This window comes from Mycteria americana, chromosome 3 (assembly GCF_035582795.1).
Source record: "Mycteria americana isolate JAX WOST 10 ecotype Jacksonville Zoo and Gardens chromosome 3, USCA_MyAme_1.0, whole genome shotgun sequence".
In the NCBI taxonomy this organism is placed as follows: Eukaryota; Metazoa; Chordata; class Aves; order Ciconiiformes; family Ciconiidae; genus Mycteria; species Mycteria americana.
The window spans coordinates 132338420-132350760 of NC_134367.1; the positions used below are offsets into that span (position 1 = coordinate 132338420).

At 42.3% G+C, this 12341-nt stretch overlaps 1 protein-coding gene across 2 annotated transcripts in view; it reads left to right on the forward strand.

The window, feature by feature from the left end:
• The first annotated feature begins 560 nt into the window (after window positions 1–560).
• RALGAPA2 (Ral GTPase activating protein catalytic subunit alpha 2) overlaps window positions 561–12341 on the forward strand; it is a 134841-nt gene continuing 123060 nt past the window's right edge. For both annotated transcript variants that reach the window (XM_075497111.1, XM_075497112.1), the window contains exons 1-3: window positions 561–992; window positions 9890–10000; window positions 10665–10714. In XM_075497111.1, the coding sequence (XP_075353226.1) occupies window positions 887–992; window positions 9890–10000; window positions 10665–10714 (267 nt within the window). In that variant the 5' untranslated portion in view covers window positions 561–886. The remainder of the gene's footprint in view (window positions 993–9889; window positions 10001–10664; window positions 10715–12341) is intronic.

A 12341-nucleotide genomic window follows, 5' to 3' on the forward strand; every position in this document is an offset into this window, starting at 1 on the left:
GTGCTGAGAGGCCCAAGGGGTACCGACAGGCCCCGGGGGTACCGACAGGCCCAAGGGGTACCGACAGGCCCCGGGGGTGCTGAGAGGCCCAACGGGTACCGACAGGCCCCGGGGGTACCGACAGGCCCAAGGGGTACCGACAGGCCCCGGGGGTGCTGAGAGGCCCAACGGGTACCGACAGGCCCCGGGGGTGCCGACAGGGACAGGCCCCGGGGATGCTGAGAGGCCCAAGGGGTACCGACAGGCCACGGCCGGGCCCACCCGTGGGGAGCGGCAGCCCCCGGGGGCAGGGGGCCCTGCGGGTGCCACAGAGCGTGAGGTGCCCGCGGGGCTCGAGCTCTTCCAGCCCCTACAGAGCGCCAGCGGGGCTGACGCACGGCCGCCTCGGCGGGGAGGCCCTGGAGCGTGACGTCAGGGCGACGTCAGGGTGACGTCAAAGGCGACGGCGCCCCGCGAGCCGCAGCGCCTCCAGCTCCCGGCGTGCCCCGCGCGGAGCCGCCTGCCGCGAGGCGCGCCGGGGGCCGTAGTCTTCCCGCGCAGGGGACGGCGCGGCTGCGCAGTGCGGCGGCCCGGGTGGGGGGCGGTCGGCCGGCGGCGGGGCCGGCCGGTTCCGTGCTGGCACGCCCACCCGTGCGGCGGCGGAGGGCGGCGAGCTCGGTCGCCCGGCGGGGACGCTCCCAGCCTCTGCCCTCCCTCCCCGCGGCCCGGGGCGGCGCGGCCGTAGCGGGCGGGGCTGTGGCCGCCCGTCGCCCGCACCTGCCCGGCCGCCGGGCCCTCAGCCCCTCGCGCGGACAGCCGCCGCGCGCGGCCCGCACCCGCCGCTGCCCCGAGGGGAGCCCCTTCCCCTCAGCCGGCGGGTGCCGCCCGCCCCCCCCCCCCAGCCGGGATGTTCTCCAGGAAGGGCCACGCCGATGTCAGGAAATCCACCCAGAAGGCGCTGGACCCCAAGCGGGACGTACTCACCCGCCTGAAGCACCTCCGGGCGCTGCTGGGTGAGTGGGGGGCGGCCGGCGGGGCGCTGACCCGTTTCCCGCCGCGCCGTGAGGGGCGCGGGGGGCGGGGCGGGGCGGGGAGCCCCCCGCCCCCTGGCTCCCCTCTGGGCTTCTCGCTGTCGCGTCGCCCCCCGTCCAGCCGCAGCCCGCCGTGAGGGCGGCCGGGGAGAGCCCGCGCAGGGGAGCGAGCGGGGGCGCGGGAAGCGCGGGAGGGAGCCGCTCTTCGCCTCAGGGAGGAGCTGCTGGCGGCGGTACCCGCGGGTCGCCGGGGCAGACCTCGGAGCCGCGGGCGGTTCGCTGCACGCGCTGATCTGTTTTATAATAGATACCATGCAGATACAATAGAACCATTTTATAGTGCTGTTTGGGGTGGCTGGGTAAGAGTTGTCCTCAGAGCAAGAGTAAAACTGAGTGACAAAAAATCCTCGTAGGCAACCCTTGTGGAGGATACCCTTTTCTGCCTTAGGTTTCCTCAGCTTTCTTCAAGCTTCCTTTGCAGTTTTGAGGAGCTCTGTAAGCTCTCCTGGTTATAGCTGTGGAAAGGTAGCAGTGCATGTCCCTTCAGAGTTACAGGAGCTGTTAGAGAATGTTACTGGTGCGTTTTGCTGCTCCTGGCTTTGGAAACTTGTGTCGCCCGGTGTCAAAATACTCGTGATGCAGCATTGTCATTTGGGTATGAAATAATACGTACATATATTTCCTGCAGGCTTATTTGGAAGATCCATTCATAGAAACTCTGTGTTAATTTGGGTTTGTTTTGTTTTTTTTTTTTTAATTTTTAAAAAAAATGTTAAAGGGGGTCATGTAATGGTGTTTTGTGATGTCCTTCCCATGTCTGTGGCAAGGTTGAACCTCACCCTAATGTCACCTTACAGTTGAAGCCTTAACCCTGGTCTTTTTCTTCTGAACATTGAAACCAGTTGATGTATTCCAGCTGTGAGCTATGATTTGCAAGGATTTGGGTGGCCTCGTGTTCTCTGTTAGTCAGCAAACTGCAGGAGGAAAAGGCTCTTTTAAGAGCTTTTGCGCACTGTTCCAGTTGGGGAGAATCTGTGACAGTGTTAGTATTTATCTCATTTTTAGATTGTTCTCCTGAGAAACAAGGAGGAGAAAATGATCTGATTTGTACTTCTTGTGTACTCTAATTGTTTTTTAGTCTACCGTTTCAGTCAGGCTTGGCAGGTATGTCGGAGCCTCAAAGATGTTGTGTTAGGAGCTGTGAGAAGTAAATAAGTGGCCGGAGGAGAGGGCCTGAGGTTAGTGGCTCATCAAGAGAGAGCAGAAGTTGGGCACTGTATCTTTGGCTGAGGAGCCGCTCTCTGGTTGGTCAGCATTCGTGTCGTTCCCCTCGGACCCCCTACGTGCTTGCTCGCTCTCCGTGGCCTGAAGGATGCCTGGAGCCAGAGTTAGTGCCCTGGAAGCAGCTCAGGCCTTGCAGAGCAAAGGTGCTCCCCATCAGTCCTCCACCTGCTACGTGCACCAGGCTGCAAGACTTTCAATGAGGAACCTCCCTGTGGTTTGCAGTGTGGGCTCATCGGTGGTGCTCGAGATTGAGTTTGAGATTAAAAGCTTTTTCCTGTGACGCTCCACTGATAGGAGAAAATATACAAAAGAAGTTTTGAATGTACTGTAGCAAAGTGAGGAGCTTTTGTGGTGAGGACCCTGAATACGATCCTGAGCGAGAATAGCAGCGATTAGTCTCCCTTGGGATGGTCCTTTTGAGAAAGTTGCACTCTCTGAGAGGGTGGAAGCAAGTGAGTCTGTGATAGTTCAGCTTGTTATGGGCATCTTGCTGTTTTTTTGGGGACACGTTTCTTACAGGTGTGAGTAACCATCATTTGGATTTAAAGACATTATTCCCCTGTGATCTACTGCATTTAAGTAGCTAATCTGAAAAAGAGATTTTTGTGGGTAATTGATTAGTGGACAAAGTATTGTACAAATCCGAAAGTGGTCTTGAGTCACGCTCTAAAAGTGGCCAGGTCTTGCTCATCTTTTGAGCAACAACACATCCAAGTTCAACATGCCCAATCTGTAGATATTTAAGCTTCACGATTTGGACTCACAAGTAGAGCAGTTCTCTCAACACCAGGCACAGTGGTCAGACGAGAGGCTTGCGTGTCAGAGGCCCCCAGCACCTGCAGTCTTTGCGTCTTCTGTGAACAGTATTGAACCTTTGCTTTGGCGTTAGCTGTGAGTGAAGGGTATGTGACTGCTCTGGTTATAAATTCCTCCTATTCCGTAAGTGTATGTGAAAAATCTTCATAGTCAGCAATCTGGTGGTCAGTTTTGTGTTAATCTCCTTCTGGGGACCAAATGTGTACATTTCTTCATTTCTTGTTCTGGAGGTATATAAAATATTTTGTTTGCTTGTATCTTTTTTTTTTTTTTTTTTTAATCGTACTGTGTATCTAAGTGCCTAAGGGCAGGAATTTGAAAAGACAGGAGAAAGGTACCTTACCTGCCTTATGATATGCCTTTTAACTGTCTATGTCTTATTGCTCATGTGCTGTACAAACAGTATTAAAATAATGTCATTTCATTGTAAAAAATATTTGGGAAATTCTTTGTTTATGAGACAAGGTTTAGAATGTTTTGTGAAACCATCCTGAGAGAGATTGGTCTAAGAGACTGTAGTGCAAGCGTGTGGCCCTTGCATTTCTTCCTTTTCCACCAGCCTCACTAAAATAAACGGCCCTGAAGAAATAAGAAATATTGCAATTCTCCGTTAATGTTCCCCTTTCAGCCTTTCGGAAGGACATGCCTGAAGCAAAGGCACAACTAGTTTAAGATGAAATATTGGACTTGCTGTGGCTCATGGTTATACCATCTTATGGGAGTGTTAAGTTTTTGAGTGCCGGTACAGAACAGAGGAGGTTGTCAGGCTCCTGTGACGGACCTGATGGGTGGAACAAATGGAAAAACATGCCTGTTAGTGTGACGAAATTAATTTATGTCCCAAAGCAGATGGTACTGAAGGTAGTATTGTCTGGTGGTTTTCTGTAAAGATACTTATTACCCAGTTGGCGAGGGGGCAAAAAACAGACCCGTCACTTCTCAGAAAATATCTTTTCTTTCAAGTGTCTGTTACATTTGGAGATAGTGACCTGTTTTTTTGATTAAATTTATTATTGAACATTGGCTTTAAGTGAAAATTGTTATCACTGCCAGAGGGCTGGGTAGCACATTAGTGGCTTATTGGCTGAAGTGCTGTGATATGACAGCTGGCTGTCTTCTAGTGGATACGTTTTGTTGCAGGGACTATGTCAAAGCAGGCTCTGGTTATGTTCCTGAGATGTCTGCTTTTGAGAATGCCAATGTAAACATTTTAGATAATACAGGAGTGGCTTTTTGAAGATACTATCTTCATAGATATCCTTGCAAGTATGTGTTTTATGGTATTATTCAGCACAGAAGATGAAGCAACACATGGTAAGAACTTCTGTATTTAAGGAAAACAAAGCTTTTGCTAGTAAAGCTCAAAAATAGTTGGATATTTCTTCTTCCCCCCCCCCACCAGATGTGGCACTCCTTGTGCTGGCCAGGGGTAGGGATGTGTGTGTGTTAGTGTACCTCCCACCCCAGTCATTTCACTCGCTGTCCCCAACTGCTTCACTCGGGCCATAGTGGCACATGTTCTCAAAATAAGTGTTCCTGTTTTTATGTTTCCTTAGGAGATGCCATCTTTTCTTCCTTTGTTAGTGTTAAATCACAGGAATTAAATTGTAAACAAAATGACAGTTACTATTCTGAGATCCTACTGATGTAGGAGGATAAAAATCAGAGAAAAGATGATAATAGGGGAAGGATGAGGGAAGGGAATGTGTATTTCTAAATAATGGGTTGTGTGAGCACCAGGATCAATAACACCCAGTTTTTGATTGCTTTGAGTCTCTTAGCTACCGTCTGTGTAAGTTTGTCCAATACCCAAACTGAAAGAAAAGATTCCCTTTAAATTTGTGTTGCTTGTGACATCTGTCAAGTCTCTAATGCCCTTTAGGATCTGAGTCCCTGCTTCTGTGGAGTAGTGTACCTGCATGACAACACAAAACACTAACCAGAATAACAACATTATTTTAAAGTGGATGTTTGCTTGTGTTAGGTAAAGGACCAGAAAATTTCCTTTATTTTTTTTATTGCTATAAAGATGTACTAATTTTCAGAACTTTCATAAAGTCATTAGGAACTTTTTTCCAAATACAGTGTGTCGAAGTGTCAATAGTGTGGTCTTTTTTTAGTATAGACTTGAAAAATAATGGTCTTATAAATGGCGGTGGCCACGTACAAGTTTGGCTTTTTCACACTGACTGGCCATAAATTAAGCCCTCTACACTGTTTGCCAGAGTAGTTTCCATGGGACTTTTTTTAGCATAAAAATGTATCTCTGCTCTTTAAGACGTTGTTTCTGTGGCTGTTCTTGGGTAAAAATAGTCTTTTTTTATTGAAACATCTCTTTCAATGTTTTCTGCTCAGGTACAATTGAGATGCTTAGTTTAACATCTTTCCATGGCTTAGTGTATTTCCCTTGAATTTTTCTTCTGGTTTCAAAAATTGCTCTGTCATGACACGGTATCTTGTATGAATAATGGTGCAATAGGAACAACAGCTACTGTCTGCTGTGGTTCTCCCATAATCTAGATGATGTCACTCTTTGCTCATGCATAAAATGGGATGAAGTATCGCATAATACTTTTAAGTTTTTATTGCATGAAGATGATGAGCCTTTTCTTCGTGGCATTGTTATTCTTACTAATTTCAGAGTGTGATTTGCCTGAGAACTTTATATGTTTAAGGCTGGAAATTATAAAGTCATCCTCTAGGTAGTCTCTATGAACAATCTCTGGTGATTTAAGTTGGCCACCACCATTCACATTACACTTGGAAATAAGAAACAATGGGAGCTTACCCATTGCTGCTGTTGAATATGCTGCGAGCTGCTGGGAAGATGGTGACAACAGTTAAGTTGAATTAAGGGGCTGGATTTTCAATTTTTTTTATACTGAATAATCTTAAGGATGATAACCTTGTTTTGAAAGTAGCCCCGATTTGGTGCAGTTGCCAAACCCAAATTGTTTTACAGATTTGTGGATTGTGTTGATCCTGAACTTTTGTTGGGGTGGGTTGTCAGACCGTGTATGTGCTCATGCTTGGTTTTGAGCGTACTGATGGACTAAATTGTGCATCAGGAGACTGGGTGCTGGGTGGTGTTTGAATTAATAACATGCACTTCAGAGCCCGTGCTGTGGCACTTCACTCCTGGGTGCATGCATAAAAGCTGGGCTGTTCTCAGAGTTACAGTACTTTACACGTATTTCAGCTGTGTCGTGGAAGAAACCGTCATTTAAATCCTGAACTGGAAAAAGGCAATGTTCTGTGCTTTGGTGTATGTGTTAGGAGTACTGCTGCTAACAGATGTGGGGTGCTGCTTACGTCCATTGGTTTTATCCTTTTCTCTGTTGGGCAGTGGACAAATGTATGGCAGACCTGATATGGCTACGCACAGACTTCAGTTTAGATTAAATAGGAAATTTGTTATGTTACCAAGTGCAATCCTTAATCTTTTTCTTTAAAAAATATAAATTAAGAAAAAAACATGTTTTTCATTTAACTCCCTCAATCAAAAATGAGATAATAAAGGAGAGTAGTGAGGTTTTTAGTTATTGCATGGTCTTGGTTTGCACAGTTCTGTACAGCTAGATTAATACAAGCTTGGCAGAAATTTTCATTTGGAGACATTCAAAAGTGAATGCTTCCAAACTTCTTGCTGAATTTAGAACAGCTATTTTTCCTTAGATTTCATGTGAAATTTGAGGTGTTAAAATTATTTTAGAAATTGTTCTAATTGGAGGGGTTTTTTAGTAATGGTATGTTTCCATGCTGACATTCCTTTGAAAAAATGAAGGAAAATTATCTTTTAGGCTTTTATTTAGCATTTAAAGCTCTAATCTGAAAAAGTGTGGGGGTGTTTTTTGTTCCTTTTTTTTTTTGAAGGTAAGTAAAAATTGTATGTTGTTTCTGGGGTGAGGCTAGTAATAAAAGTTTATCATTAACCAGAGTATGACTGCAAAGTTGTCTCTTCATCTCCTTTAATTTTTTAAGTATTTGAGATAAAGAAAACCCCACAGGGTTGAGAGAACTTTGTATAAATAACATAAAGCCAAATGGCTTTGGAAGTTCATGAAATTAAGGGAGGATTTCTAACTACTTAAACGAATGCAATGACATTTGGTGGTTAACAGAAAAATAAAAGGAAAGCTGGTGTGGTAAGGACACAATTATTGTCCCCTCTAGATTTTTTTATACGAGGAAGAGTAATGAGAGCTTGGCAATAAACTCAGATTCTTATTTAATAGTACCTGACTAGTTTGTTTCCCTAAATTTTAAGCTTAAGCAGTAAGGCAAGTAAGGGTGACTTGCAGTCATCTAATGAGCCAACTGTTTCATATTTTATATCGAAGAAATGTCATGTGTACCCTCATGAACATCTTGCTGTTTCCTATATGTTTCTGTAAAAGCTGTGAAGTGTTAACCAGAAGCATTAGCCAATGGATCACCTGTTCTTGTTTGGGGAATGAAGTTAGATTATACGTGGTTTTGGAAAGGCACTATGTATCTGATGGCTGATAATGTTTGCCAGCTTGCCTTAGATTTTAGTGCTCAGAGTTTTGAATTCACTAGGTGGCTGTTTTCAACAGTAGTAACCTGAGAGCTATTTATCAGTAAATATAAAAATACAAGTATAAAAATATAACCTAATACCTGCAATTCAATCCCAACCTTGCTGTTTAATTTCCTTGAATGCTTATAAATACTGCTTTGGTCAGTGTGGTTTGCCAAAGTCAGTATTCTGTCGTAGTATCTTAAATGATAAATAGTGCATGAAACTTTCACTGTTGTTTCCTATTTGAAAAACAGAAGAATGAGCCTTATCCTGCTACAAGTTAAACATATATATTTAGTAGTGATCCAAGGTACTGTCTTAGGCTTCCTGCCAACTTTTAGTAAATCCTCTTGAGAAGCAGTCTTTCTTGTCGTGGTCTCTGTTTGTCTGTGATGATTGTCTTTTGGTGAAATGGGTGGGAGAAGCTGGGTCGTGGGGAGAGCCGAAGCGAGGGAGCAGAAAAGGAGCGTGTGAGACTCAGATGTGCTCGCCGTGGTGCTGCCTCTCTGTAGATGCTTTCCCTACAACCTGGAGTGATGTAGAGACTGCTGGAAAGGGTGTTGTCACCAGCTTGGCTGGTCCTCCTACCAGCCAGAGGTCCGTTTAGCAGGCGAAGACATCGCCCACCCCTCCTGCACCCAGAGGAGCAGGCTGAAGCGTTCATGGGCAGCGCTGCTTTCCACTGCTCGTCACCATGAACACGTGTACGGTGAAGGAGTATAGAAATGGTGTTTTCTTAATGCATGCAAAAAATAAGGAATTTGGGAGTGAAATGCCCAAGAAAGCTGTATCTCTGACTGAGCATTGGAATTATTGGGTGTATGGCTTATTCGTTATGTTTCAGATTATTTATTTAAGTAAAACGGGCAGTGGTATCAGGATGACAACTTGCATGCAGAACTGCAAGAAAATCTTACTTTCCGAGTGAATATCTACTCTTAGGGTAGTAAATGGGAGTATTGTTGTTGGTCTCTTTTAAGGTTAGAAATTTTTTTCCTATATATTTTGTGAAGGAATATAAGGAACAAAATAGTTCAGTAGGAAAAGGATGTAGCTGTAAGAATGCATGCTTACATCAGAATAACAGATGAGTCACCACTGAAATGCCACATTTATAGAAAAGGAGAATTTACTTTTTCTGATTAGGCAGTTCCTTTCTCCTCCTTTCACAATTTAAAGGGAAAGCTTCCTTTTTGTTTAGATTTTAATGATCTCATTCCTTCATATGAAATCCTTGTAAATGAAAGCCTTGTTTTCTCCTAGAGTTGTATTTAACAGAACGCATTCATAGAGAGGAATAATTGCACTTAGCTTGCAAATTCAAGACCAGTAGTTTGTAGGAAACAAATATCATGTAAAAGAGTTTCCATGGACTAATTGTTTCTGTAGTACAAGCAACCAAACAAAGCCTTACTACTGAAAAGGTGTCATTATTATTATTAAAAAAATTGTCCAAGACTAAAGTCATTCTTTCTTCTGTAGTTGTGTGATATTATTGGGTCTTCTTGTTGCAATCAGCTTTGTTGTTTTGATTAATGAATGGGTTTCTTGAGAGATGAAACTTCAATGAGAAGACATGTTATTAATAGTTCTTGCCCTTTATCCTCTTAATGCTGGGTGGAATCATCTATCTTTTCTTGACCAGATCAGTTACAATAAACAGCAAACAGATGAAGTTGAAGTGTGTTTTGCAAGTGTCAGGTTTAGAAAACATTAGATTTTTTTTCTTCTTAAAAAATGAACTTATTTCAAATTTTAGACCTCATTTAAGGCTTAGGGAAGTGATGCACGCATGGGTTTCCATTCTTTTTTTAAATGAATTAGAAATATGATGTTTTCTGAATTGATCGGCTTGTCAGATAAATTTAAGAACTGGATTTGCAATTTGCATACAGAAATACATTGCTGGTGTTTGGTTTTTTCCAACAGTGCCTGCTTATTTTGATGATACGGAAGCCACTTAGATAGCTAAGACACATCCGATCTTTTTAAAAATTTTTTTAAAAAAACAAATGAACCTAAGCCACACTGCAAACTTTCATGAATTAAATGAAAATGGAAATTTCCCTATTTTACTTGCAAGGACGGAATCACAATTTAGTATAGAATATTCAGTAAAGTCACTAAAATTGCTTCGTATTGCATTTATTTCATTCTCTAGTACTAAATTGGCATGAAGACAACAATTTTCAGCTTTCTCATGTTGTGTAATAACTCCGTTTGTTCCTCTTTTCAGATATTGTGGATGGAAGTGACCTGAAGCAATTTTTTGAGAACAATTACTCTCAAATTTATTTTATATTCTATGAAAACTTCGTAACACTGGAAAATAGCTTGAAACAAAAAGGTAAGTTTTAGAGTTTTGCCAGCAATTGTTGAGTCAGTTTTCCCTAACTGGTCTCAAAAGCATTCTATTAGAGCTTATCTAATGATTATATAGTCCCCAATTATCTATATTTGCATTAATAGTTTCATGCATTATTAATTAGTATCAATATTTTAATTTTATGGTATCAGAAGAGAAAAGCATGGAAAATTGCTCTCTGAAATGTCATAAGTAACCGAAAAGAATTCTAAATACGTTTTTATGGCTAAGTGTCATTTCAGCACAAAAATCAGGTCTTGTGCATTTATATATGTATTCTGTCATCTTGTTTCAAAGTATTGAAGGCCTTCATGCTACAATTAAGCATATGTCTGTTCGACTGAAACATTGTCAGAGATCCACAGACAAACCTCAGTATTGAAGATGTGTCAGTAGGAATAGCTGTTTGCTTGGAGATGAGAACAAGGACAATGCCTTGCAGATCTGGGACTCTAGATGTCCCTCATTCATAATCGAGAGAGGCGCTGAAGTTTGGAAACATCTTGCTCTTTTGGTATTAGATAAAGGTGAAGAAGAATAAACCAAGTGCAACATCTTTGACTTCAGTTGAATAACAACAGCGTAATTTCGCCATCTGTCTCATACCATGTGTTTACAGCAAACAATATTGTTTTCTGTCTTGCAGGGAATAAATCGCAAAGGGAGGAGCTGGACTCCATTCTCTTTCTTTTTGAAGTAAGTTTTCCATAGCATGAAACTAATTTTTATTTTAAATCTCATTGTCATTATATGCTTACTTACACCTTTACAGTGAGGGCTGAAGCCAGGTATCAATCCAAATGACAGGAGGTGTCCATGACTATACGGGGTGAAAGGCAGAAAAGAACTAGGGTGTGCATTAAGTTGTCAGATACAACAACAATAACAATTTTATTATGCAATGGGAATGTTGGCTGAATGAATATCCAGAGGTGAGAGATTTTATCAAAGTGACTTGAAAATCATACAGTAATATATCTGTCCTCAGGAGCTGAGGATCAACTCTTGAAAACATCGTGGTGTTTTTTGGTAGAATTTGGGAGCAAGTGATCAATAGTTGCATAGCCTCTGTTAGGCTAAAGCTGTCAAAATAGTCTTTTTTCTTATTTTTTCTTAATTAAATACGTTCTTGTTTCTGTATTTTATGGGGGGCTAGTTCAAAACAACAGTACTTTTTCCCTATGCTTTGTCAGTATGAAGTTCAGTGTTAGGTTTTTTCGAATGTGTCACAGCAGGAGTTTGGGCTCTCCTCCTGTCAGACAGAGACATCTATTATGATTGCAGTATTTGGTCTTGCAGCACAAGGAAAATAAAAGGCTAAGAGTTGTCAACTACTGCATATCAGTTTGATCTGAGTATGTGAAATGTTAATTTGTTTAATGGTTTGTTTTTTTTTTTCTTAATTCAGTGGAGCATCTTTTACTTCCAGAAGCATATCCTTCCCAGCACTGGCGGTCATAGCATTTGCAGAATCTAGGGAGGAAATATTAGCTAGTTAACTTTTGCATAATCAAATTAGGATGTCTTTAATTTAAAGAAGAATAGACTGTGATAGATCATTTTCCAAGGGACTTCTTTAATGAGAGTTATTACCTAAATATATTTGGATGTGAGAAAATATCACTGGGCCAGATGAAAGCCTAACATGTAAAAAAATTTTTATAATGCACATCAGAAGTCTTAGCATAAGCTCTACCTGGCTCTGAAGTCAGAGATCAGTGGTGCCTTCGGTTGTTTGTGGTTTGTTTTTTTTAACAATTCATTAAGTAAATAATTGGCCTGATTTCTTTCTTAAGGGTAAATACACGCATCTTCTGTTGATTTCTCTTTGTTAATCCAACTACTAACTTTTCACTTGAGTATTGCATCATAGAAATGTTATCTTTGTTTATGTTGTGGGTTATTTTTTGGTAGGGTGGTAGAAAAAAACCCAAACTTTCAATGGGACTCTAGAATTTGAAATTAAAACAGAGGTTAAATGTTCTCAACTCTTACTCTTCTCTCTAGAAATGGAAAAAAAGGCCCAACCCAAAACAAAAACCTCAGAAGTGTATGGCTTCATTTTTTTGCATTAATGTATAGTTTGTAGTTAGAATAGTATCTATATTGGCATTAAGAATTATGCTGTTTAGCCTAACATGCCTGTAATACGAAAAATGGCCATGAAAATGATGACATGAAATCCTGCATTTTTGTGGTCTCATCTTCTGACTTGTATGATGTAGCAAGTTCACCTCCCTTTTCTTCTCCCTCCCTTCACTTCTTTAACGACAAGACTGCATTTTCAGACTGAAATCTGAAAATCAAATTGTGTGTTCTGCTA